This window comes from Falco cherrug, chromosome 6, assembly GCF_023634085.1.
Source record: "Falco cherrug isolate bFalChe1 chromosome 6, bFalChe1.pri, whole genome shotgun sequence".
NCBI lineage: Eukaryota > Metazoa > Chordata > Aves > Falconiformes > Falconidae > Falco > Falco cherrug.
The window spans coordinates 49,397,700-49,425,151 of NC_073702.1; the positions used below are offsets into that span (position 1 = coordinate 49,397,700).

Sequence of the window (27,452 nt, forward strand, 5' to 3'; positions counted from 1 at the left end):
AGATCTAGCTGAGATCTAGAAAAAAAAATCTTGAATACAGCCTTCTAATGAGTTGACAGAATGATGAAAGGGAGCCACAAACAGACAACTGAGGCAGTATAGGGAAGGCAAATATTTACCTTAATTATTATGAATTAAGGGAAAGAAAAACAAAATGAAAAAAAATACAGCCTGTAAAATTTGAAAGTGTAAGCAATGATTTTGGTCTTAATTAAAATACTTCTTGGCCCTATTAAGGATCTTTACAGGTTCATGTAAACGAACCTTTAAAATGCCAGGGAATACCTATATTTCTGTGTCTTAGCATATAAAAATGCTTCTTTTCCCCCATCAATTCTGGGTGTATGTATGTCAACTGACCTTACATACATGATTACAATGACTAAGGCCACTCAGAATTGCACTGTAAGACACAGTCTTTGAGGAAGAACTGTAACTTATTTTCATTGATCGTTGAATTACTCAGATTACTGGGAAAAATGGCTAGAGGCTTTTTATAGCATTGAAGAAGTGTTATTAATTAACTAGGCAGTTTATTTAAGCCACAAGGACTGCAGACAATGCTTAAATTGCATATAAGGATTTTAACATTGCATGCTGCATAATTGAGCAGTACCATTAAAATGCAAAAAGAGGACAAGGGAAGGAGACTTGTCTTTCAAGATAAATCCGCATGTTATATAAAACAAACAGATAAATAAACCCCACCACAGCTTAACTGTCTGTAATATTTTGGGCTATTTTTAGAAGTATTTCAAACCTTTGTGGTGCATTTGCTATTAAAATTAATGATTTCTGCTTGCTTGTGCTAAGGGTTCTGTGAATGTTTACTATCCTATTGCATCCTTTTATAGACAAAATGTGTGGGGTTTTTATATATACTTTAAATGTTTAAATGATTTTGTGGAGACTTTGTATTCTTGTTTTATATATTTATATGTGCTGGAAGCCAGTAACACTTTGGTTTTGTTCTTTGCTTGGTGGCTCGATTTTTATGATGCCACATAATGGTGACAGACAGATTTTGTGTGAAAAAGTAATGTGAATTTTAAGTGCTAGTTAGCCTTCCTTTCTCCCGTCTCTTTTTATTATGTTGTTTTAAAGCTGCGTTATGCAGCTATGTCTGAAATAATAGATTTTTCTTTTTTTTTTTTTTCTGGTGTCTATACATAGTTTTATTAGCATCATCTTTCCTTTGCCTTTTTGTCTCAAGTAGTTTTTCATGCATCATTCTGCCGAGAATTCAGCTTCCAGAGAGAAGAAAGGAGAAGAGTTAAATAGTTTAATGCACTGTGCCTTTTTTAAATTGTGCTCTCCTTTTCCCACTAGCAATGAGCAGCTACACTGCAGATTTCAGTATTCAGATGAGGATTTTATAGGCTTTTTGGGGAAGGTAGGCAACAAGGATGTTCTCCTTGGAGCCTCTCGGGTTCATCTGCAATTTCAGGAGCCGTGGCATCTCTCTGTGGGTTTATTCCAGGCGAGGTTTTTCCTGCCAGAAACCCTAGCCCATACTGCACAGTTACTGAGTGGGTAATTGAAGGAGCAGAGCAACAAGGTGATGTTTCAATGTACTTTCTTCTTCCCACTCGCTTCATCTGTGCCTTGCCTAATCTTTCCCTTGATACTCTTCATCCAGCCTGTAGTGGCAAGACGCTGAGAGAGCTGACGAGGTGGTGCCATTTGTTCTAGTCATGAAGGCTGTAACATGGGAGATGTTTATGGGCTGACAGCATCATGGCTCATGTTTTCTCAGTAACTCCTGCAGTCTTTCATGTCAGTACTGTTTCAGATGAGTCTTGCAAAGAATTTTTTCCTTTAATGATTCTGTCTAGAAGGAGTAATACAACTGTTTTAATGTTTTGCTCATCCTCTTAGACAGGGTATTTGATGTTTGTTACTGCGCAAAGCGAATGACGGAATGGATTTCTGCATCCCCTTGGATTCACAGTGTACTAGGACATACAGATCACCCTCAACAGTCTATCTTTTAACTCTTTACCTTGATCTGACATGACTCTCAGATAGGTAACAATATGCTTATTTTAGTTGACCAGACTCTGGGGTTTATTAAGCTCTGCACACTCAACCACATCTTCCCCTCCCTCAGGAAAGGAAGGATGCCAGTGGCAGTGACAAACCAGAGATGGAGGGAGAGCTGAAGACTCGTTGTGCTATTCAGTTAATGTGTCCACTTAGCATTTTTATACCCAGTGCTGTTTTACATTTTTGGAGCATCAGTGTTTGAGTCAGCAAAGTAAAGATGAGCGCAAATAGAAACACGACCAGTCTTTGTGTGGGAAGTGTCAGGAAGAAAGAAGCCATTTGCCTCTCCTCTCACCTTGCCAGCACTTGTATGAAAGACTTGTTCATATAGCCTGAAGTCTTTAGTTCTTTGGGACAGGGAATACTTGAAACTTTATTTCTGAAAAGCTCTGTGTTATGCTTCAGCTGTGGGGCAAGTAGCAAGAACGAGGTTTTGCAGTGCACCTGTGCAAAGTAGCCGCACATACACTACTTGTTAGGCAGTGCATGGAAAAAATGGAACCTTCTGCAGGAAACTGCTCTCTTTATAAGAAGTTGTATGTAAGGTAGGAAAATTGCTTCAGTTTGTTCGTTCAGATTCTGAGTTGGTTAAGAGAGGGCATGTGAGTGGAAGTGTAATTCTTACAGAGGAAAAACTCTCGAAACTGTGAAGGTTTTACAGCATTTTTCAGAAACAGACCGTGTTCTTCCACTGCCAGAGCCACCTGGCTGAGAATGCTTTGGCCCCAGGACTCCTTTGGTTCATCCAGAGCTTTGTGGTCTTCCCAGTTCAAAAGAGATGTAGCTGCCAGAGTGGCTAATTTAAACTTTATTGTCACTGGGACTTGATCCATCGATTTTTTGGAAGTTAGAAGACCAGGAGCCAAATGGGGTCTTGAACTTGGGTCAGATGTGTTCAAGCCTATGAATAGTCTGAAACCTTGGTGCAAGGAAAGAGTATTGGAGTGACTGAATCTGGAGGAGGACATTTGTGGATTTCTGCACTAGGTCTTGTCTAGGAAAGCAAGGTCAAGTTTCATAGTAAATTAAAAATGAAGGGCGGTATTTTTGAAAAGTGGTATTGCATGGTCTTTCCATTGATTTGACAAAAAGAGATAGCATGCCAGTGGAAAGTGGGAGCAGTATCTCTTTATTCTCCAAAACCTTTCCCATCAGGGTTTCATCCTGTGTGGATTCAACTGAAGCTCTCTGTTCTTTGTCCAGGAGCCAGTTTCTTGTCAGTGTTCAGATGTTGAGGGATTGTTGGCAACTGCATCAGCTGAAAAGAGATTAATCCTTCCCTGCTTTCCTTGCTTTTAGGAGGATAGTCATTCTTCTTCAGTGTCTCATTTCAGTAACAGTTTATTACTCAGCCTATCACCATGTTGACTCAGTTGTACTTGACCTCACCCACTAGGTATTTCCTGACCATGCTGAGTTACCCCTCTCTGCCAGCACCCAAGACCTAGAAGAGGAATGCAGAAGTTGAGGGGCTGGCTTCCATTAGCATATAGCTTGACCTAGGGACTTCTTCATTTTGTACTATGAAATTCAAAACAGCAAGGATGTTGCTTCTCTAACTGCTTTGTATTGCATTTTCACTGGTTGAGAGTGCAGTCCTTGTTGCTAAGTAATATCAATTTCAATTAGGAAAGAAAACAAGCCACAAACCTCAACGTAAACTCTCAGACTGCTAAAACTGAAGGAAATACTAGCTTCAGCAGTCAACACATCCTTCAGGAAATAACTAAACCCTGGCTTGGGAACAATGCAAGAGGCTGCCAAATGTATCTTGACTTCTTTGCCTGATTGAGTGGTTGTTGGTAAAACAAATTGCATTTTCCCAGCTAACAGTACCAAATAGTTGGGTTTGTTGCAATATATAATTGGATATATGTGAAGAATATGTGTTTTCATAGACATGTATGCACTTGCTTGGCAGAGTTTAGTGAGAAAATGGCACTGCTTGAAGAGTATTCTAGAGTACTTCTGATGTGGGAGATCAGTGGTCTGGGCTCAGAGTCCTGCCTATGTTGAAAGCTACAGATGTTCTATAGAAGGTGTTCCAGCTGTTGGCTTTTGCTCATTTTGCATACTGCTTTGAATGTGATTTGAAACCTGACACAAGTTTAAAAATCCCACAAATCTTTCTCACATCTAAAATAAACTGAGGTGTATTGTTAATTCAGTAATTACATAGAAGGGCAACTCTTCTCACTTAAAACTCCAATTGTTACAGGGTTACAGGATGCTTTCCTGAAAAATGTCTCAAGAGTCAAGAAAGAATATAGAAACGTGTGTGCCTGGAAAAACACAGCTCAGAATTAGTCCAGGTGTAATTACAGGGGCATATAATAGTCTTCCTGTGATTTGCCAGAAAGCTTTCAAATAACATTATCTTTGCCTGGACAGTTGCTTCCATGTCCACATGTCCAGAGCAGTTGTATAGCTTGACATCCTGATTTTGAGACTACCTACATTTTTGACTCCTGAGACGGCGTGCAAGGTTGTATCTCATTTAAGGTCATTCAGCTATGTTACAGTATTTCATAGAGAAATAAAGCCGGTGCCGTTTGAATCCCCAGGTTTTAGTATTGCAATATTTATTAAATGGATTTGTCACCAAGATCTCCAGTGTATTTACTTTCTCTTCTCATTTGAGAGCTTTGTAATAGTTATCTAGACCCTGTGGACTTTGTAGGAGAGAGAAGATACAAGCCTGCAAACAGGTACCTAAATCAGTGCTGCTTTTGAAAGTGTTAATAGTCTCGAATGAGAATTTCACTGCTGCGTATGTATGCGGTTAGCTGGATGATCTTGTGGTGTATCATCTGTGTGTGGGGCTGCTAACTCCCCACGTCCAAAGGAAACAAAAACACTTCTCAGTTTTTTCAGACATAAAGGCAAGTCAGAAAACCTCTAGTGCTTTCCCCCTGAGCTTGTGTGTGAATTGTGGTGATGTCTCTTTTTGTGTCAGTTCAAGAGATCATTTTACAGCAGCTGAATTTTTAATGGGAGTCAAAAGCATTCAGCGGGAGAGAAGCTGTCTCCCTGTGTCTGGTTCTCTGTCTTTGTGCATTTTGAGGTAAAAAGAAGGAAAGCCAGAAATACCACACTGAGAAAAAACAAACTTTCACTTTTTAATGTATCCTAAGAGGCAGCTGCTGCACTGTCTCCTGCTTTGTGATGGAGAAACGGTAACCAAGAAGAGCACAAGAAATGCAAAATGCTAATACCACAACTAAATGGACTGCAAAATGTTGTAACTCAGCCTTTGCGAGACTGACATATTTTTGTTAGACTAATGAATGAAAATATTTAAAGGCAGTAGTTTTCCAAGTATTTCCTATTTACTAAGCCTACCTGCATGAACGGAAGGTTGATCCATCATTTTCTATATTAATCAGTTTATAGTTCAGTTAATTTTGAATCAACAAAATATTTGTCTCTATTAGTATGATGGCATTATGGTGATGACTGTGAAGGCTCTTCCCATCATGAATACTGATGTTTGTCCAGATGGCTAAATCGGCAAACAGAGCTAATTCAGCTTCCTTAAACTGCTGAGCATCTTCTGACAATGCAAATGCAGTTGGCCTTATTAGCATTTTTACAGAATGTAATTTCTGAGGTACAGTGCTGAGTTTTTCCTTTGGAGGGAGATGGAGGAGGAGGAGGCTGAAGAAAAAAGCATAAAGACATGTCTGAACTTTGAAAAAGGGAGTGTCAGTGAAACAGAAGGTCAGACAAGGCAGCTGCAAATGCAGAGGTGCGCAGGGTAAGTTGTTAGTGGCAGTATTTGTGCTACCCAGTACAGTGGCAGCAAGGTTTTGGCAGACCTGTACAGTGCCAAACAGAAGAGGTACCACCATGGCAAAGAGTAAAACTACATGCTGAAAGAGCAAGGTTTGCAACGTGGATGGATGGAAGAGGAATCCTTCGAACTTTGGAAGTGCAACACTGGAGAATGATAAAAATCAAAAACATAAGTTTCTGTGAGATCGTTCATGGTTTATTTGGTCATGAGATGGTGATGAGATTTCTGCCCTGGGCTACCGCTTCACGGTTAAGAGGCTCGTCACAGAGTCTGAGGAAATTAAAAGGGGGTCCTGGAACAGGTTAGTTTGAAAAGCAGCAAGTTCCTCTGACTGGTACATCCAAAGATTATGAAGGATCTTGAATATGAACTAACTTTGCTGCTAGCAGAAATAATCATGTCTGTGTCCAAAATCTTGAAGAGCAGTACTATTTTCCTGCAATATGTTTAGAAAAGAATTTAGGAACATTCAAGAAATGTGCAAATAAGGTTTACATCTGAACTCTGCAGCTGATTAAAGCAAAAATTGAACGTGGAATAACAAAACACCTGTAAACTGGTTTGAAAAGACCTAGGTAGGATGTTTCTTCCAGAGGCAGATCATGAGTCACTAGTCTCTCAGAAGTCTTTGCATGTGTCATTAAAAGTGATGGCTAGAAAAAAATAGCTGAAATGGCGTGTTTAGTTCTGGAAAAGTCAACACATTCCAATGTAAATAGGTCCCCCCCTAGGATTTCCTGACAGAAATACCTATGTGTGCGCTTTGGCGTAGTGGGGATCTATACTCTGCATGAATGATTTGCCAGGTGTAGAACCCCCAGCAAATTACAACAATACGTATTTTACTTACTGTGTTTGGATGGATTAGCAGTGCAGGGAGAACTGCCCAGGAACTGGTCCACAAAGGGGAAGACGTAAGTAGTCACTTTGCATTATAAAAATGAGAACAGTGGGTTTGTCTTTATTTCATGCTCTGTTTTAAATTAATTTGTATTTTAAAATACTGCTGTTTAAAATATTTACTGTTGTGAGACAGCAACATTTACAGGTTACATACAGGTGTTTGTATTACTTAGGGTGTAGCAGTCTTGGGTATTTCATGTCCAGTAGAGCTCAGTTTGTTGGACCGGTCCAGTAAGCATCTTCTAAGACACAGCTAACTTTTCGCCTTTCTAATGTGATCAGTCGTTTCCTGGAAAAGCTTTGTGTAGTCACTTTGTCCTTCCAGCTGCCACCTATCCTATGGGAGAGGGAAGAGATGTAACTGGAGAAATTGCTCAGTGGAGTTACTGGCAGCTTAGCCACAGCTTAGGGAAAATTAGAGCACCTGAGATTTCATGACAGATGACATTAATTTTCAGAAGATTTCTGTGTATCCAGGAATTTAAATGTTTATATTAATGCACCTTGCATACTCTTACAAGGCAAGTTCTGTCTTTCTGTGAAAATTTTGGTTTGTAAATAATAAAATTATACTAGGATGAAGTTTACTAGTTTCATTTTCAATGCTATTTTAATTAGCAGAGTGAGTTGTTTTGCTTCCCTCAGTTCTCGGATGTACATTCTTTGTAAAAAGTCAGAGGTTCTTTTAAAAATCCTGGGCCAGCAGGAGTAAAGCAAATAGATGTTCCTTTCCCAGCCTTCTAGCATCCCGCTACTTTAAAAGTAGTATCCTGAAGCAGCCTCCAATGGCTTTATATTTCTTGCAGTAGCTATAGCAAGTCCAGCTTCCAATACTTCAACTTGAGCTTCATCAAAGGCTCAGTCATTGCCCTGATACAGAATGACAGCCCGTGTTCTGAAAACGTATTGATCAGATTTCCTGGGAGTTTTGTTTAACCAGCAACATTAGAAACCTTCAGTGTTAGTAGTAAATGTCATGAAGGGAGCATCTTGTTTTATCAATATCTTTCTGTAACAGTATTGACTGTTCAGTTTGTACAAGCAAAACCTGAGACTGGAAATGATTCTGTCTTTTACCCCTCATGTATACATCAAGTCATTGAATACATTATTGCTGGTATTGAATTATCCTTGGTTATTAAAAAAGTCAAAATGACTGTGTTCTGGAAGGCTTCTTTGACAATGAGGAAAGATGCAGGAATGGACAGTGGCTAGGTTCTCTGCAGATGTAAGTCAGCACGGCTTCATTGACTTAAGTCTGTAAATCATAACAATTTAATTTTCTCAGCTACTGCATATAATCACATGTGGTGAGATCGCAGTATCTCCTGCTTTCCTACTGGGCAGGTATATTCAAATTAGCATAAAGCTTGAGCATTCTTACTGTTGATGAGTTCAATTTACTTCCGTTAAACCAAATTAAATAGTAATAAAATGTGTTTTGTGCAGAAATAACATCACTGTTAGTAAATTGTAGTTCTCTTACAAGTAGCAGGCCTCCTGAACGGGACCTTCAGTGCACCGGGGTCTTTGGTCGCTCCGTTGTAGCTCTGTTGATCTCAGTGCTGGACCATTCTCTGCTAGTACTGCGTCTGGTCCCGACACCTTACGGCATCACAACAGATCTGAGAGGAATAGCGATGGTTCACATGTAGCAAAGTCACTGAACAGGTTCAAATTGCTCCTCTTGGATGAAATTTCCTGGCTTCTTGGCTGGCCTGATAGTCATCTCATGAGACAAATGCTTCAGACCAGCATACCCCATCTTTTGATGACCACATCTTTTAGGAAGTGGTGTATTTCAGACTGCTAATTGAGGAGTCTTTGAAATATTGGGCATTTGAGGGGATTGCAAATTTGAATGTTTCATGGATAATAGATTAACAACTAGCTGAAAAAACTTTTTATTTACCGAAACTAGTGTGTGAAACTCATCACAAGTTACCACAGAGGCTAAGAGGTCAGCAAATTTCAGAGAAGATTGTTTTTCAGGTATTCAAATTTGTTATAATAAATAGGAATCACTCCAAGCTTTGGTTTCATGGAGAACCCAGGCACTTGTGTTTCAGGACCGAACTCAGCTTTCAGCTCTTGGTATGCTTAGAGAACTGTGTGTGAATTGTCCTAGTGCTGTTTATCATAATTTTCCCCTCAAAGCATAGAGCATCAGGGCACTATTGGAGACTGCTCTGCATTTGTATGATCTTGAATCAGCTACAGCTTCACTGTAGTGTAGTATTTGTTATGTTTTGTAAGGAAATACTGTATTTATGTTGTGTAACTGACTCACAGTTTGAATGTATTGGATGATTTTAGGTATTCTGTTAATCAGATTATGCGTAATTCTACAAGTGCAATTCTGTAAGTGGTAATGCATGTAAAAATAGTTGAAATAATGAACAGGATTAAAGGAGGGGAGATGAGGCAAGAGAAGAACAACAGAACAAGGGGCCAAAAAACCTCTTCAAAATAAGTATTTTGTATTTTTTTAATTACTATTATTATTATTTAGCTTTTGTATTCAAGGGTTAAAAAACCACTGTAACTTGCATTACCTTTTCCCGACATTCCCTCAGACCTCCTAGATCTGCAAATACCCCAAAAAATATTAATTTAGGCAGCTAAAATACAACCTTTTAATTTCTCTGTTGGATCCTTCAGGCATACCCTGTGGCTCAGCCTTTTTCTGAAGGTCAAGAGAGTTTTAGTCATATGATATAAGTAGCTTGAGTGTGGCATTCATAACTTGAATAATGTTGTGTATGATAACACCATTAGACATTTTTACAGCTTCAGCAGGAGTTCAGCCAGCAGGACTATCAGCCTCATAAATGCTTTCATCTTAAAGGTTGTATTGCTACAATAACCCCAAAACTTAAAAGCTGCTCCTTGAAATGTATGGCCTGGCTAAAGAGGTGAAGAGTGCCCTGTGACATTTCAAGGTTGCTAAAGAGCTCGCTCAGGTTCCAGTGCAAAAATGGAGATGCCCACATGCAGCTGTTCTGATCTGAATTGGAGATTTCGGTAGGACTTTGTTATTTTAAATGAACTGGGGCTACTCAAAACAATTAGCTTTAGATTGAGGTGAGACGAACTCAGGGTGATGAGTCCCACCATTTTGTTCCTACCCAGTTATAAAGTGCTTCTACAGGATTTTAGGAGACAGAAGCCTTACACGGCTGTTTTCAGAAACAATAGAGTTTCACCTCCTCTGTCTAGGTATTTTGCAGTTATAAAACTTAGAGAAGACTGGTAAAAAACTGTTATATATATAGAGTAGGCTGAAAGTGGTGTGAAAAGCTAACAATGAAACCAGTAGGATTTTGGCTTTGTAGAAGTTTGTTTTGTAGAGATCTGAAAGAGGGTGGTTATGTTCTCAAAGTAGATAGTGAAAGTGGCTGTGCACTGATCATGCATGTAAAAACAGTTGAAATAATGAGCAGTGTGAAAGAAGATGGGATGATACAAGTGGAGGAAGAGTAGAATGAAGGACCACAAGGGAAGGGAGTGTGAGATGAACAAAAGTCAAGTTCTTGCTTTTATATCTAAGAATAGTAATCTGAGGCTTGTAGCAAACTTTACCCACTGTTTTAACCCAGCAGCTATTTAACCCAAAAATATTTGTAAGATGTAATGACTACAGTTTTGGCAGGCAGATACTGGTTTTTTCATTGCTTCTGATAATGTGAAACAACTCCACTGATTTTCTTAAGATTTTAATGACTTTACCGGAGTTCTTCTGTTAAACTGCTATTCTAGTTTACAGCCTTCTGCGTTTCCTAGTAATTACCTTGTTCATAGAAAAAAACCGTAGGATTTCTTGACTAAGACCTTTGAAGCCACGCTTCCTTTCTGAAACTTTCAAAAGTGGAACCATGACAATTGTTTCCTCGGTGAGTACCATTGTATAAGTGATACAATACACAGTTAGAGTGCTGCAAGTCTGGCACAACATCTCAGAAGGAAGATAGGAAGGAAGACCTCTGACAGCAGAAATCAACAAGGGTGACTGGAGGCTTCTGAACAGCAACTGTGCAGGAAGATCCTGGGTAGGCTATGATTCTTCATCTTGGAAGAAATGACTAAGGGATTAGATAACAGAGGTCTCTACAATTGTGGCCAATACTTAGAATGTAAGTAGGGAGCAATTATTCTGTATTTCTTTTAGTGTTAAAAAGTAAAGGTTGCCAAGTGAAATTGTCGCTTATCAAAGAAAGGGGAATATTTTTTGCTGGAAGCTACCTGACTGTGCAGGGGAGGTGCTGTCTCAGTGCATCCTGTTCTTTTACTCCTACCCGTTAGAGGTAAGATACAAGGGTAGATAAATTTTTGATCTGGGCATATAATGGTTAGAATCTTAAATTTACAAGCACTGGAAGTAGGTAGTAGGCTAAAGGGCAAGTACAAGATTTGACCTTACTTTTAGCTTCTTTTCCTAATGCTGGCTAGTTTTCAAGTTGATGAGCACCTTTAAACCTTTCTTTAAAACATATTTGCCTTGTATGGAATTACATGGTAGCAGCGGCAGCCTTGGCTAATGTGTTTATCATTTTGTGGATTTATTAATCCTTATTTCCTGGTGTTTTTCTAAAACTAATCAAATATGCAGGATCTTAACTTGCTTAAAGCCTCAAGAAGACAATGCCTATAAAAAAAGAAATTGTAGGTTCCAGTCAGTCTGCCTTCTGTCAGTGCACATTGGTTGTGAAGTAGTTTAGGGGCAAGAACAAAACATGCGTTATCCATTTTGTATTTGACATCACGGGTGGAAGCTCTTACTCATCTCTTCCTGAACGTGTAACACACTGCCTTCCTCTTGGGGGGTGTAATGACCTACTTCCAGTTCACTGACCATATTGCTTTTTTCCTCTCTTTTTGGAAGACATTCTCCCACTGTCTCGCTGCTCATAACCAAATAACCTGTCCTCCTGTATTCAGCTTTCTATTTCTTAAAAGCTGTTTGAAATCTCTGCTAAGACCATTTTTGTCAGCTATGCCTTTTGATATTGTTATGACTGATGCATACCTTGGTTTCTGCCACCTGTTTTAGAAGTTTCTGTGTAATCCAAGAGTACTGCAGAATCTGTGGGAGCCCTTCTGCCAGCTCACTTCAGTTGTAGTAATGGCCAAGTTCAAGTAGTGTCTCGTATTCAAGTGAACACAGCACACCCCACTGTGAAACGTTACTTGCTCACAGATTTTTAGGAGCTTGCCTGTAGACCTTGCTGCTTTAACTTTATTCTTTACGTCCATCTTTCGTTGTAGTGTCCTATTGTGGCACCATTTCACGTCCCTGACTGCTTTGCTTTCAATTAATTTCCAGCGTAGCTAGTTAATTACAAGATGCCTTTGAAGGAGGGTCCAGTGGCTGACATTTGGTGGAACTAAGAGTGCTGTTCTGTTATTTTCAGGTACTGTTTGGCACTGCTGATGGACAGGTTATCGTCATGGACTGCCATGGCCGAATGCTGGCCCATGTGCTCCTTCACGAGTCAGATGGCATCCTCAGCATGTCCTGGAACTACCCCAGCTTCCTGGTGGAGGACAGCAGCGAGAGCGACACGGACTCTGACGACTATTCCCCACCACAAGGTAGCGTTTTGGGCACATCCTTCTGTTTCAGCTTTGCAAGCCCTCACGAAGGCATCTCAAACACCAGGGAGCTCTAATGCTCTACTAAAACAGCAGGATGGCCACAGTTTCAAGCCGGTAGAGGGCTGAAAGGCAGCGTGTTTCTGTGGGGGTAGCATGGTGGACGGAGCAGAGAGCTGGTGTGGGAGAGTGGGTTTGTCCCCAGCTCTGCCACCAGCCACGCTGCATGGCTTGGTACAGGTCATACCTCATCTGTGCTGCTCTGCCTCAGATGAGATAACAGGACAAAGCTAAAAGTTTTTAGTGATGGTAAGTGAAAAACACTAGATAGGGGCATATCAGGCTTCGCTGATAAGCAGATGTGAGGTATTGCAATGGTCGGTATGTATGGAGGTAGTCAAGAGTGCAGTCACAGAAGTCTGTATATTATATAGATTCACGTGAAAAGGCAGCAGAGAATACCACATCTTTAATTTTATCTCTGTTTCATAGAATTTCTGTAATGGTCATTATAGTCCCATCCCTGATAGTTCTGACTTAAAGAGCTCAATAAATTCTGTAGAAGTATTGGAAATGAAAATATTTCCTGCAATTACACAGGGTAGAAGAAGGGTGAGTGCCGCTGTCTGCTTCAGAGCACATTGCCAGTTTGAGGGTCAGGAAGAAATCCTTACCTCCATTTAAGTATAAATATACTCATTGGGTGAAATGTTTTGGTTTAAAACTCTTTGGAAATCGTCACTATTAAAGATCTGGGGGGCATAGATATCCATGCACAGTCAGCCCCATCCTTCTTATCCAAGTAATACTAATACTTATTAATGCTATTGATTGGCCTATAAGTTCTAGGTAAACTGTTTCGGTGTTCCAGTATATAAAGTCTGAACTAAATTAAGAATTAAATTAATATAACAGTGATTGTAGAATGAAAAAATTAAATACAAAATAGCTAGGGATAATTCCGAATTTGCATCTCAGATCTGAATCACTGAATTGAAGACTCTTGCGGTTGTAACTTTGATTTGGAATCAGTCCAAAAATCTACCTTTTTGCAGAATTGTATATATATGTCAATATAATAAGCATATGTATTTAACAAATAATGATAGAAGATTAGAAGATTGTGATCATCTGGTAAAATGTTAGCATCTTCTAAAACTGAATTTTGTTTTGGCTTTCATGCCTCACTTTTAGTGCTGGGTGAGATGTCTTACCTTAGAACAAAAGAAACAAATTCTGAATTTCCTGGCAAGCTTCTAAAGCAAGACAGAGAATAATAATAAATTGATTTTTCATTGCTTTTTCAAAAATACTTGTGTATTTAAAATCCTCCAGTTGGAGGGTGGTGAAGTTGCAGAGTACACAGATGAGAACTTAAATGATCCGAATGTGCTAGCTTTTTCTGAGTCAATCAGGGGGTGGGTGGACTCGTTACAAGCCTACAAGCCTATTTTAATGATTACCCAAACATGATGTTTTTTCTTTAGAGCAGATGCAGCATAAACCTCTCAAAGGTGACAAGCTTTTGACTCACACAGATGTGTAGGAAGGACTGGAAGTTTGATGGGTTTTTCTTATTAAATTATATACACAGAGAGATGCTAATTACTAGACATCTTTCTCCAAAATGCTTTCTGATCAGCTTTTTTACAAATTCAGGAAGCAATACCACTTTTAACTGGCTCTGCCATTTTTGTTGACTGAAAAGATGCTGGCTCGGCCTTGAGAGGCACTTTGTCAAGGGCCAGTGGCACCTCCTGTCAGAAACTGTAAACAAAAAATGTTAAACAGCAAATGCTACAGATGGTGATGTTGGTCATGAAGCATTTGAACAAGGGAATTTCAGTGAATGCTGAAAAACAAGCCCTGAAGAGCAGAGACTTTGCAGAAATGCTTTGTTAAGCCGAGTGTTCCATTTGGGCTCACGTCTGCCTTTGAGTGCATTGGTTCCTGTTAATGCAGGATGGCAGGTACCTTTTCATGCTGCTGCCTAGCTCTTAACAGTTAGAATACAGTAGTCTGTGAAAGGTCAATATGTTCTCTTAGAAGTTCTTATAATTTCTCTGTGTGATTTCAGGAAGAGTCCTCAGCATTTGCCTAGGCAGAAAGTGTATCTAACAAATAGCTCTTAATGGGATTATATTGTTTATTACATTGGTTGTCAACTTGGGTCACAAGGAAACGTTCCAAAGCACTGGGTTTCAATTTGTGGACACTTTGGGGAGTTGACAGTGGAGAAGGATTGAAAACCACCACTGTAAAACATAATAATACCTGCATAAAGCACTTTGGAAATACCGCAGTAAATATTCAAGAAGTAAAAACACTGGGGTTTTGCAAAAGCAGACAAGCTGACTAGCTCAACCTGCTTTGCTTTTGCTCGTTGATGTTGCAGAAATAAGCAGGTAGAGTTTGAGGCTTGGAAGCGCTCCCGATGGCCACAGGCTGAAGTAAAGTGTATTTTGGCCTGGATGTAATTACTTCTGGTTGTTTGTCTCTTGCTCACTCCAGAGCCTTGTTTTTGCAGATGGACCGGCTGCATACCCAGTCCCAGTGCAGAACACCAAGCCACTACTTACTGTCAGCTTCACGTCGGGAGACATCAGTTTAATGAACAATTATGACGACTTGTCTCCTACTGTCATCCGCTCAGGGTTGAAAGGTACAGAAGGAAGCCATTTCACCCCCTTCCTGTGCTCTGTTTTTCATGTATTTTTAATGATGTTTGCCTAGGTGATGTTTTTGCTGTCGTGTCTCCTAACCCAGGGCTCCGCCACCGCTAGCGGTGCCGTGTACAGTGACACCTGCCGGTGGAAGGGCTGTGCCTGGCTGATGGAGTTAACGGTGTTTGAAGAAATGTTTCAATTTTTGACATCGTGTTTCTATGGCAGTTTTGTAGAGCACTTGATCTGTTTGCTGTTTTCCAGCTGAATGTGTTAATATGTTCATGCTTCTTTGTGTGAATGCCTCTGCTACATAATGCTTCCTTTGCATTATTAATTCACAAGGTCTCCTCCTGTGCTTTTGATAGCCAAGTATGAATTGCAGTGCTGCTTTGACTCTCACAGATATCGAAAACTTGCTAGAATTATTGATTATCAAGAGGCAAGTTATTCTGAGAGAAGGAAAATTCCACTGATTAATTACTATACATCTTGCTAAGCGATGTGCATGGATGTTTGTACGATTAGTATTCCATGTAAAATCTTTAATTCACATTGAAATTTTTACTGTTCTTACCTATCAAAAAAGTTCCCTACTTTGCCAGCACCCTCAGTACAATTTACAGTGCTTTGTTGGCAGAGACGTTTTAATTCACTATGGCGCATAAGCGCATGCTTAAATAATGGGTTCTGCTGGTTCTTTTTCATCTGCACAGATAAATAAGTTTGATATTAGATGGGAGAGGAAAAAAAGAAAAGCTGTTGGATCAGGCTCTTAGCTGTTCTGTAATAGTGGGATATTTTTGGTGAAAAGTTGCTCTAACACCAGCCCAGTAGTTTTTGGGTGATCCACTACGTAGGGTAGTCTTAGGAGGTAAAAAAAGTCACCTTTGAGGTTTCTTTTCCACTCCTGCTTCCATCTGTGCCAACACGAGAAGTGCACAGATGGCAAAATGTAGCATCATGAGGAAACGCTATGATCCAGAAAATTTACTCAGCTGAAGGGAAGCCTAAAGTCTGGGAAACTGGAAGCAGTTTAGAGAAGCTCTTGTGATATCCACCAACAGGTCTGCCCAGCATCTCTACAGTAATCAGGGTAGGGAGTGGTCTTGAGTTGTCCTCTAGTCTAGATTTCAGCTGGAAACAGTACAAGAGACAAACCCCATCTTACACTTTGTTTAGAATTGCAGGGCTCTGTTTTGCCGAGGATGTCCGTCCTGTTTCTCTTTCCCCATTGACTTTCGGTAATGGAAAAAAGATCCCTTATTTATGTCACCCTCCTCTAGCAGAATGTTACTGTGCAAGCTAGAGTAGAAATATTCTTGTGAATTGTAAACTGGACTGCATCGTTTTCGTCAGTAGACAAAGAATGTGCAACATCTTGTTGGACTGGGAGTGTCTGTGAGACAGAAGACAGAGAAAGGTGATTGGGATATCACTGTCTTGTTTTGAAGCGTTGTACAGTGAGAAGTACTTTACGCATAGTTTTATATAGAGGTATGTATTTTCTGTATCTTCTCATCTAAAATTTTTTCAAGTGACTGGAATTTTACTGGTTTTTATCATACGCAAGAATGTGCAAAACCACCCAGCTCAGGCTCTCCACCCTGTCCAGCCATTTGGTATTCTGCTGAGAGGGGACAGTTTTCAGTATTGCCTGCAAGTCTTAATTCATGTGGTTTTGTTTGAAATCTCCAAGTGTTGCTGTGAGGTCTCTGCAGCAGATGTCCTTGTCTTTATGGGCTGCTGTAGGCTACTCAATGTATTATTAAAGCAAGCAACTATAAAACTATTTCAAGTAGTCACAATATATTCTTGCCATTCTACTAGCTTTGCTTAGCTGTCATTTTAATGGGAATATTTGTATTAAGTTGATAAAGAAAAACTTTCATTGTTGGATGAGAATTTGGTTACCCAAATACAAGTTCTTCTTTTCATCCAACTTGAACACCCCTGGAAGTTTGGTCAGTTCTAGTGGAAGTCCCAAACTGTTCCATTGTGTCCTTTCTTTTTGTACACTTTTTCAGTCAGTGATTCTCAGTGTACTGCTACCTGCAGAACTGCCAAACTACACCTACTAGTTGTACTAGTTAGCTACAACTGCTACCTGCAGAGCTATTGCACGTTTAGAGCGCCGTCTATTCAAGGTTTGCTGATACACATGCGTGTAGTGGCTGGCAAGTAGTTTTGAGGGATGACTCTGATCCAGTGATCTACTTGCAGACCATTACCCTAGATGAAACTTCCGTATGATGTTTAATATCCTGCTTGTGCTGAGACCTAGTTATCAGTTGAGCTGTGTTACATTAAGGTTGAATAATCCTTGAGGACCCTGCTGGCAGCGCAGATGTGCTGTAGAGCCACGCTGCCCATGGGGGGGATGCTGCAGCCCATGTCTTCTCCTTCACTGCCTTTGCAGCAGCCTAATTCTAGGAGTTCTGTGGAAGAGAGAGAAAACTGCTGGACACAGTAATCGCTCCTTTTCCCCTTGTTATAGGGATCTACTGAGGGTTTGAACTTGAGACACGTATGTATCCAAAGAAGAGTGTTTTTCCACTTTGGTTGTTGTGTAGCTAATGCAGTTATTAAAAGCCGAGTTGATCAGCTTGCTTCATTGATTTCTAATCTGCTTATCGTTACACTCTCTGAGAAAGATGAATTAAATCCCATTGTAGATACTTAGAGGGCTGAGGACTAAGAGGAAAAAAGTGGCATGCAATGCCTAGCTGTGAAAAAACTGTCTTGAGGAACATGCGTCTTGCCTCTGATATGTGCAGAAGCATAATTCCCATGGGAAATACCAGAAAGTTGAAATAATACAAAACCATTTTAAATAGCGCATAAAAGTCCCTGAAAATGACAAGTGGACAACTTGAAACAATTTTGAGATCCTTCCTGCCAACTCTGATTTCTCTCCTGCTTCTTCATTTGAAGACAGCTTCTCGCCCACAAGTGTCTTCAAAAGGTACTTGGCAGATTGAGCATCCCAGAGCACAAAAGTTTTGTCTTTACCTTCACTTTGTCTCAGCACAAAATAGCTGCCTTTCACCCCCAGCTGAAGAGCAGAAAGGTTTAAAGACTAGCTCAGTATTCCTTGCACATGCAAATCTGCCTCTGAAACATGAGCAGAAACACAAAGTACTGTTTTTAATGCTACTCTTGAAGTGTGACAGAGAGCTGGAGGATATAAGGGTTTGAAATTAGCATCCCCAAATTAAGCTGTGGGCGTTCCTCATCATAAGGTGCCTGTAGAAGTAACTGATATGTATATTCATACGCATGTATATGAGAGACTAAGCGATCCCTGTGTGTTTCTGTCGAACTCCTGCTAGACAGACGAGTAGATTTTCACAAGTCAGGTGTCAAAAGAAAACCTATGATATGGAGGCCATATGTATTTATGGACACAAATGCAAAGGTCTTTCTAGTTCGATGTTACTAAACTAAACTCTACTTTGAGTTACGCTAAAAGGTACCTTCGGCCAGTGAGAACATGAGGCATTGCCAGATACACTGCTTTCTTGCACAGTAGGCCTTTCCAGACAAATACTCTTTGCTGCTCTCTTGGTGAGCTTATTTATCTGTGTATGAACTTCATTCTGCTTATTTACCCTAAAGATGTGCGTAGGATCTTCCACATGAGTTTTAACATCTCTAATAAGTTCTTTTAGTTACTTAGGAGCAACCACTGATTACATTCTGGGCTCCCCACGGAGAGAGAAAAATGAATGGGGTTTTTACACATTATTTTTTTTTGCAATTTACAATATAAAAAGAGTCATTCTCGGAAGTGCATATGTGGCACATTTGCTACTATTTCAATGAAAAGATTTAAGCTTCTAAGTACTTAAGAAACTTTTGAGAGGACAATTCAGCTGTTCAGGTCACTTTACAGCGTCTGGAAACGCTGTTCCTACTGATTCTAATCAGTGATTATTGCAAACCATCTTTGTGATTTCAGATGTGGTGGTACAGTGGTGTACACAAGGAGACCTACTTGCAGTAGCAGGCATGGAGAAGCAAAGCCAGCTGGTTGACCTCAGCAATGGTTCCTTGTTGAAAAGCGCACTTGTCAAGTTCTACAATGTGCGCGGGGAACATATCTACACTCTGGAGACACCTGTGCAGGTAGGAGGTATTTTTTTGTCAGTTCTCAATGCTTTGCTGACATGTCTTTCGAACGTTAGCTTGTTGGTATAGACCTGCAGCGTGAAAATAGTTGCAGAATGTCCAGAACACATTCTAAATTATGATATAGATAAAAATGCACTATAAATAATCACTGTGTGCATTAAGGCAGACATCCAAGAGTGCATCTGATTCTAAGGCCCACTGTGCTGGGTACTGTGCAAATATATAATGAGAAACAGTCTGTTTCCTAAAGTCATTGGGCCATGAACAGACGACATAGAAAAAAGAAGTTGTGTTGATTTATGGATAAGTGACTGAGGAGAAAAAACTAGGTAACTTGCTTAATGTTGTAGCAGAGCCAAGAGCTGGACAAAAGTATTTGAAGTCCAGGATCACGATTACAAGATTATTCTCTTTGTTATCGTTGTAATTTTCTAATGTACGGTCAGTTGATCTGATGCCATAAAAAGCAAAATATTGCATCAGATGGAGAAGAATGAATGAGAAGGTCCTTTTTCTGTTCCAACCTTCTGCACAGACTTTCAGTGTAACCTCGGTCATGTCACTTGACAAGTAAATGTCAACGCATGGTCTGTGTGCTGCTTAAGAGCACAACATGCTTCATAGGTCTGCACTGATACTTCATAATCCAGCTGAATGTATCTCTACAATTTATTTCATTTTCTGGAGAATAGGTATGACTCCATTCTGACTTCTGACTGTTACTAGTGAAACTTAATTGATGTATAATAGCTTTGAAATCTAAAAATGAAGGAAGAAGCTATAGATACATTTACTTAATTATGTTTAATGATGATACCATTTATTATCCTTTTACTTTTCAGTACCCTGATCTGGGATGGATACAAAACGATGACATAGTAAACCCGCTGCTAAGCTTTTGTGTTTGCTTATATTTAGCACTAACCTGTGCTTATTAACAGTAGCACTCTTAATTTAGATAGAATTCTTTAGTTCTGTAATGTATAAAATAATGGTCTCTAAAGCCAACCTAAATACGTACAGTGATGTCTGATGTTGATTTAGGTACCTAAAGGATTTACCCATGCACACAGCTTTATTGTCTTAAACATAGCTCTTTCAGCAAAATAGCAACAGCCCTTTCCTCTCTGGAGCGATTCTGGAGAAAATATGTTTATACCAGTGTTGCTTATTCCCAGACCAGGTAAAAAGCCAACCTTGTTCTGTCACTTCGGTACCAGCATACCGTGTGTCTACATGAGCTGTTGATCCAGTGTAACACTCTGGTGTCAAGCTGTGAAATCAAATTGGGGGTTGAGCATTGGAACTGATGGGGTCAGGTTGTCATAAGGTGTGTGCAGGCTCTTCTCCTACTGCTTTGTTCCAGTAACCTCACATTCTCCTTCATTTAAATACCTTCATCCTCTAGTTCTCCCTATATCGCTTCAACTTCTTTTCATATTTTCAGCTCTTCTCCTTTCTCCTCTGCTTAATCAGCTGGGAGAAAGCACATACTGTAGCTGATGTGAGGGGTAATTACTCTGCTGTGATATAGGTACTGCTAGGGCAACGGGCAGGTCATACAGTGTGGACAGGTAACCGCCAAGTTCATACTGCACTATTTCTCATAGTGAAAATACTGACGTGAGCCTCCCTGCTCTTTCCAGCTGCTAATTTTCAGTGACTTTGCAGCATTTTAATGTCATGGAGATTTCTTGCCCCATTGTCAACTTCAGATGAAAATCCAATGGCTTCAGAAGTTGTAAGCCAGGTTGGAAGTGAAGGATGGCAGGGGGTGGGGGTGGCAACCACCACTTCACGGCACAATTGTGGAGTCTCATTTCCTTGGCAAAGCAGATAAAGATAACATTCAAACCGGTATTTTTATTTAAGAACTCTATGTGCACAAACCTGCCTAAAATTAGAGTAGTTCCTCTTCTTATTAGTCAGTGTTTATTCTCTTTATTTAGTGCATTTAAATCCGTGTTTGCTCAGCTGCAGGAGGAGGTGAGGGGTCTTTCAGGACACCTGTATCTGCTCATGTGGACTTTATCCTTGTATGTGTTTGAATGCTAGTCTAGCGGTATTACCGGCTGCGTGACAGGTATGCTAGAACATTGCGAAGTATTTGGTTTACTAACAAAACCAGATAAAAACCACTGCTGCCAAAGAGCTGCTAGTAACTTTCATTATTCTGTGCCTCTGCTCCAAAGATGGATATGCAAAGATGACAGAGTGAGTCAGTGGTCCCAGTAATTTGTCTGAAGACAAATTCATCAGTATAAATTAATTAGTTTTCCATACCATGACAGTCAGCTTTGTAATGGGATTTTACAAAATCCATCATGGGTTATTGAAGAAAAGAATTGAAGAAAAGTACAGAGTTTCCTCACCTTCAACTCTTCTGCTGAAAGCCGTTTCTTTGGAAGCAAGCAAATGTGTGACTGGAAAAGCACATTTATTCAGAATAAGCATTGTTCTGAATATAAAGGTCAAAAAAAGCAAAGCAGCAACGAACCTAGAAAACAGTGAATTACAGGTGCAAAACTGATTTTCCATGTGGTACTCTGTCCCAGTTCTTTATTAAAGCAGATGTCTGAAAATTTTATCAGTAAAATATACTGCACTGTTTTTGTTTCTGCTGTTTGTCTGTCCCGTCTTTGGTAGCATAGTCAGGAAACAAGAGATTTTGTTGTTTATAACAAAACTTAGTCTAAAACTGATGTAGGATTTATACGCAACTTGGCTAGAATGTTATCTACCATAAAGTCACTGCAAACCCCAACATAGAAGAGATTTGGGTACTGCAGGTTACATATCTTGATGGTGACTGTTGTCATGGATCCTTTCAAGGCATTTTATGTGCCACCTTCTCCAGCTTCAGTATAGTTTTGGCATTCTCTGTCTCATTCGATTAGCTCTCTTAAGCTCTTATGTTTGGTGTAGCAGTTTATAGTTCATAAACCTAGTTTGCTGACTATAAAACCCTAGGTAGGGAAATCACACTTGTTTAAAAGTATCCAAATGAACACAGTAGCTTTGCATGAAAAATAACATTCATAAACAGGGTGATAGAGTTAGCATAATGTCAGAGTCTTTCTCATTCCCTGCTCTGGGGCTTCAGCCTGCCACCCTGACGTGCTGCAAATGTATTTGCAGAATATAGTGGAAAGCTCTAAAAAAGCATTGGTAAAGGTTGGGCAGACATTGAACTTCTGCTACACAGAATCAAACTGTTTTGAACCTTGAAAGAATGATGAAAAAAATTCAGAAGGGACTTCAGAAAGTCACACCAGACTTTCATGTTATTGGAAGCAGTTCTGTGAAAACTGGGTCCATGCTGTGATGCCAAGGAGTCCATACCAGTTTATTTTTTATACAAAGAGCGTATCTTAAAGGCTGTTGATCAGCTGGTAACTATTCAAAAATACACTATAAATTTCTGTAAAACTCAGCCCTTACTACACTCGGTCTTGTGTACACGAACATCAGCCTGGTGTACCAAAAATATGCCAGATTCTCTTAGCTGGCAGGTTTTTCATGGTCCTGCTTTTTCAACACTTTAAAATGTAATTACAATAGTAGGCTGCCCTCGTGGTCGTAATTTTTTTATTGGAAGAATGTTCATTTCTTACATTATCTGTTAAATCCTCACAACCTTTGCCTGGCATCAAGCAGGGATGAGAATTATCAACTCATTCAAGACTGCTTTACAGTCTTGCTAAAATTGTTTACCGGAAACGCTGCAACCCAGTTCTGTCACTGCAGAATTTCTCATCTGATGTGCAGACAGGTCTTTATTCTGTCAACTAACCGTACCTGCTGTCGCTGCTGAATGAATACAGCTGCTTCATGTCTTCCCATTTGAACTTTAAACAGAGGTGTCTCCTACAGGATTGCTTCAAAATTACTTAACTGCCAGCTTTAGCAAACCTGTGAAATTTTTCTAATGGTTCAAAGGTGTGGCTTACATTTTGGTTCCTTCTTTGCTTTTTATAATTTTCTTTTATATGTGCTCGAGAGGACCAGGGGAACAGGAAAGTGGATTTAGAAACAGTGATGCTGATCTCATCTATCCATCTATAATTCCACTGTAAATTTATGTTAGCTTGTGATTTTATACCACTGTGTAACTGGTGTAAGAAAAAATTAAAGCTCAAGTGCAATAAAGAAGAAGGATAAGAGTGAACACAATTCTGAGTTCCAGAATCAGTTGTATAGGCAACAAGATTAGATGCAGAAGAACTGTAATTGCATTTTTATCAGTGTCATGTTTTTATTCCCTAATTAAAGTGGTGTACCAAAGGGTAAATATTTAAGGGAGAAGTTTCCAGGAGTCTTTGAGAAGAAGACCCACGTGTTCTAATCCTGCTGCTGTCAGCAGTAGCCTTCACAGCATCTCACAGGCTGCTTCCTTACTGAAAATGTCCCAGCATCTGAATAGATAGATTTGAGATGATGTGATCCTGCAGAAACCTGGTAGTTATGTAAAAGCTATTTTATTGAGGCCTGAGAAGGACGGTGCAGTTTTAGGTTAAATTCAGATCAAAAGGCTTTGAGAGAAGAGGCTGCCTTCTATGTTACCCAGATGAGCTGACCTTGCTTACTTTGTCTCCATTTATTTTACAGAGTGTTTGGGTTTGTTGCTTCTGAATTAGCATTGCCTTTCATTTATATTGCTTGAAATTAATCCTATTCAGTTGTTACTGGATGACAACAAAGCTTCAAGAAGAGTTTATTTTCTTACAGAAACAAGAGCAACAGTTTAGAACTAGCTGGTGAAACATTCTTTGGGATATCAATAAGGACCTTGATATTTTCCATTTAGGCCATAAGATCATCTCTGCTGCAGAAATGGATCGCGGTCAGGACTGGAAAGTCTAAGCAAAGACTCATTCTGCTAAAATGCAATCTCATCGTTATATTGAAATCTTTTAAAAAAAATTTACTGTAGAAACAGAGAGGATCTAAGAAACATCTGTGAATCAAGTAGGAGTTTGCTACATGAAAAATCATGTAAGGCCACAGCAGTGTAATTTCTGACCACATCATAGTCTTTATTGCTTTTATCACCATCAATTCTTACTAGTTAACATTGTACCCACTGTAAATATGGGGAAGAGAAGAATGAAGAAGTTGCGCTACTTTCCAGCAGCCATCCATGAATGCTGTGGCAGTACAGTGATGTGCACACACAGTTCATAAGAGCCGGGTGGGCATGGCAGCTGTTGCACCTTCCAGCTTCTCTCTAAGAAAAGCAGAGGGAGGAACGTGTGTCTCCACATCAGCAGTCTAGTCCAGAGCAAGCAGGAAATGTACATCAGAGTTTCACTTACACATACTATTCACTAGATACCATTTTGCAGTTGGGTTCTTTCTCCTGAGAAAAATCACGCTTGCTGCTGGGCTGTCTGCCCTGGAATACCATTTTTATTTCATTACCAGTGAGACTCCCAGTGCCAGCAGACAAAGGATTATGCAAGCAGCAGGCAGGCCCCACGGCTCCGGATTTCTGAGCTCAAGGCAGGCAGCAAGAATCAGCTTGAACAGTATTTTCATTGACTGAACTGCATACAAGTGATGAAAGGTATATAAATTATGTTCTTTCCTGTAAGGGAGACAGTTGAGTGACTTACAAGAAGCAACCACAGAGCCTGAGCAGGAATATCCATTCCCGTGTGCTTTTTTAAGAGGTGTCGACATCCCAGCCGGGGCTACATATTTGAGTAGATGTAGCTGACTTTCAAGCCCACTCTGAAAAAAGGCGAAAGAGCTCCTCCTTGTTGGCTACTTCTTGAGATGTGTTTTCAGTCAATATTTCTCCTGATAAAACATCTCATTTTCTCGGTCATTCAGCCAAATATTTCTAATATACAATTGTCATAGAGTTGAATCCTATCTATGTGTAGAAGTTCAAGGTTTTTTCCATGGTTTTTTGGTGGTTTTGGGGGGGTTTTGTTTGTTTGTTTGTTTTTTGGGGGGGGGGTTGCCTACATGTTTGTATTTAAACCCTGGAATTCATTCAGTTATTTACAGTTTGTGCTGAGATTTTTCAAAACCTGATGGGATTTTTATATGCAAAGTGAGATTATAAATTCTCATTAGACATTATGTTTGTTGCTGCATTTCTTTGTAGCTTGCGTTTCCTAGCAGAAAAAAAAAACCAAAAACCAACACGTGCAAACATCGGAAATAAAATTCTTCTGTGATAGAATCTGCTTGTTCGTTTTCTAACAGGTGCAATAAGGGTATCAACAACTTTTTTCCTTCCTTTTTTTGCTAAAACAGTGCAAATAAGTGGATGCTTTATGAGGAACAATTCTTTTGCATTGGATGTTGAAGTTGTTTTTTCTCAGCAGAGTTCGGAGGGAAAGCTGTGACCAGCTCGTAAGTAACTTGCTGCAGTAATTGATGCATCCCTTGTCTGTCAAGGGAAAGAGTATGAAGCATAGTTACTGAAAAATATTATTGGAGCAGTACATTTAAAGGTCAGGTCAGATCTGGCATTTGGGTGATCTTTGATTTCTCCAAGGCTGTTAATGACAGGCTAATTTTCCCCAGACTTCATCTTAAATCTTAGCCCTTCACCATAAATGAAGTGTTGCTGGATATAAGGCTTGAGGGGTACCAGGGGTCTGACCATTCCATAGAAAAGGAAGGCCAGTTGTGTCTGGTGGATCAGTAAGCAAAGACAAACCAGTGTGGTACAAGCGCTCTTTCATGAGATTGAAAATATTAAGATTAAAACATGTGAGGTATGTGGGGGGGACTAAATGTAGAAGTGGAAGAGTAGAAATGTTGTCATTTACAAACAGTACAATACTTGGAGGTATTGTGTGTGTGCATTTAAACATACACAAACAGAATATAAGGGAATCAGACATGCACAAGTTTAGAAGATGGCTGACAACTCTGGTTGCCTGTTGGGAAACTGGTGAAATTGTGCAGCAAGGCAGTGTCTTTCGACTTCTGACTTTCTGCTCTTCCTGAACTCCACTGTGCTGTGTTGCCAGAGGTCCCACCCAGCATTTCAAAGCTGCTGAAAAACCTGTTCCTTAGGAATATGTTTAAGATTGCAAAGGTTCTTGCACTAGTGCTGTCTGCATCTCTGCTGTTCTCTGCATGCGGTGGTAACCTGAGGAGAGAAGTGATTTCATTTGACTCTGCTTGGATGAACAGAGGCCTGTCTGGGTGTGATATATTGGATTGTTGTAGCTGCAGTACTAGAATTCATGGTAGGGCTATCTGGGTGTGCTGTATTGGATTATGATAGCTGGGATATTAGACTTCTCTTCTGGCATTAAATAATATCCAATAAATAAGCATTTGTGTGCTGAGTCACATACCTGTTTGTTCCTTCACCGTATTTAGAGATAAGCTGTAGCTGATGGAAGGTGAACAGAAGGATGTAGTTTGGATCCCACTGTAATGATCAGGTAGATTGTTCTGCCTATGCTGGAACTCAGCCGTTGGAGAAACTGGGGTCACTTCTACTAGTGCCGTTCCCAGCTGTCACACAGTAGATGTGGTCGGTACCTAACTTGTGTCAGTGCCTTTTCAGTTGCATTTATTTTGCAAGGAGCTTGTACTGTCTCATTACTACCAGACAGTATGAGGGCTGAGCCACACTCTCAAATCATGAAAATACCCATCAGTAAGGGTTACTTTTTGTGACATCTCATCAAATTTAAGGCTTTCTCCCACAGATTATGGTTATGACAAGCCATGTAATAATTATTGATAATACAGAAGGATTCCTCAATTCTTTTGAAGTTCTCCACTACAAAATGCCTTCATCAATTACTGTAAAAATCACAAGGTTCACATGTTGCTCCTTTCTATTTGCATATCAGTGAGCCTGAAGGTTTGTGCCTCCATGGAAGTAAGTGTGTGTCTGTGTGTGTGTCTGTGTGTGTGTGTGTGTGTGTGTGTGTGTCTGTGTGTGTCTGTGTGTGTCTGTGTGTGTCTGTGTGTGTGTCTGTGTGTGTGTCTGTGTGTGTGTCTGTGTGTGTCTGTGTGTCTGTCTGTGTGTGTGTGTCTGTGTCTGTGTCTGTCTGTCTGTCTGTGTGTCTCTGTGTGTGTGTGTGTGTGTGTGTGTGTGTGTGTGTCTGTGTGTGTGTCTGTGTGTGCGCGCGTGTGTGGTGTGTGTGTGTGTGTGTGTGTGTGTGTGTAAATCCCGCTTCTTCATTCCCTCGGCTTTAAAACCAGTATTTTCCTTGAAATTTTAATCTAGGGTAAGATGACATAGGAGGGAAGATCTTTCTTCTTACAAAGGTGTTTTGTCCAGCACATTATCTTGATGATAGAGATTGATACAGTGCTGTGCAGCTGCATTTTAC

At 40.0% G+C, this 27,452-nt stretch overlaps 1 protein-coding gene across 9 annotated transcripts in view; it reads left to right on the forward strand.

The window, feature by feature from the left end:
- The window catches only part of TULP4 (TUB like protein 4), a 177,042-nt gene that overhangs the window by 123,115 nt on the left and 26,475 nt on the right, over window positions 1-27,452 (forward strand). For all 9 annotated transcript variants that reach the window (XR_008732847.1, XM_055714345.1, XM_055714342.1 and 6 more), the window contains 3 exons: window positions 12,157-12,337; window positions 14,865-14,999; window positions 18,962-19,128. Coding sequence is in view for 8 of the 9 variants with exons in the window: in XM_055714345.1 (XP_055570320.1) it covers window positions 12,157-12,337; window positions 14,865-14,999; window positions 18,962-19,128 (483 nt within the window). In the remaining variant the exon portion in view is untranslated. The remainder of the gene's footprint in view (window positions 1-12,156; window positions 12,338-14,864; window positions 15,000-18,961; window positions 19,129-27,452) is intronic.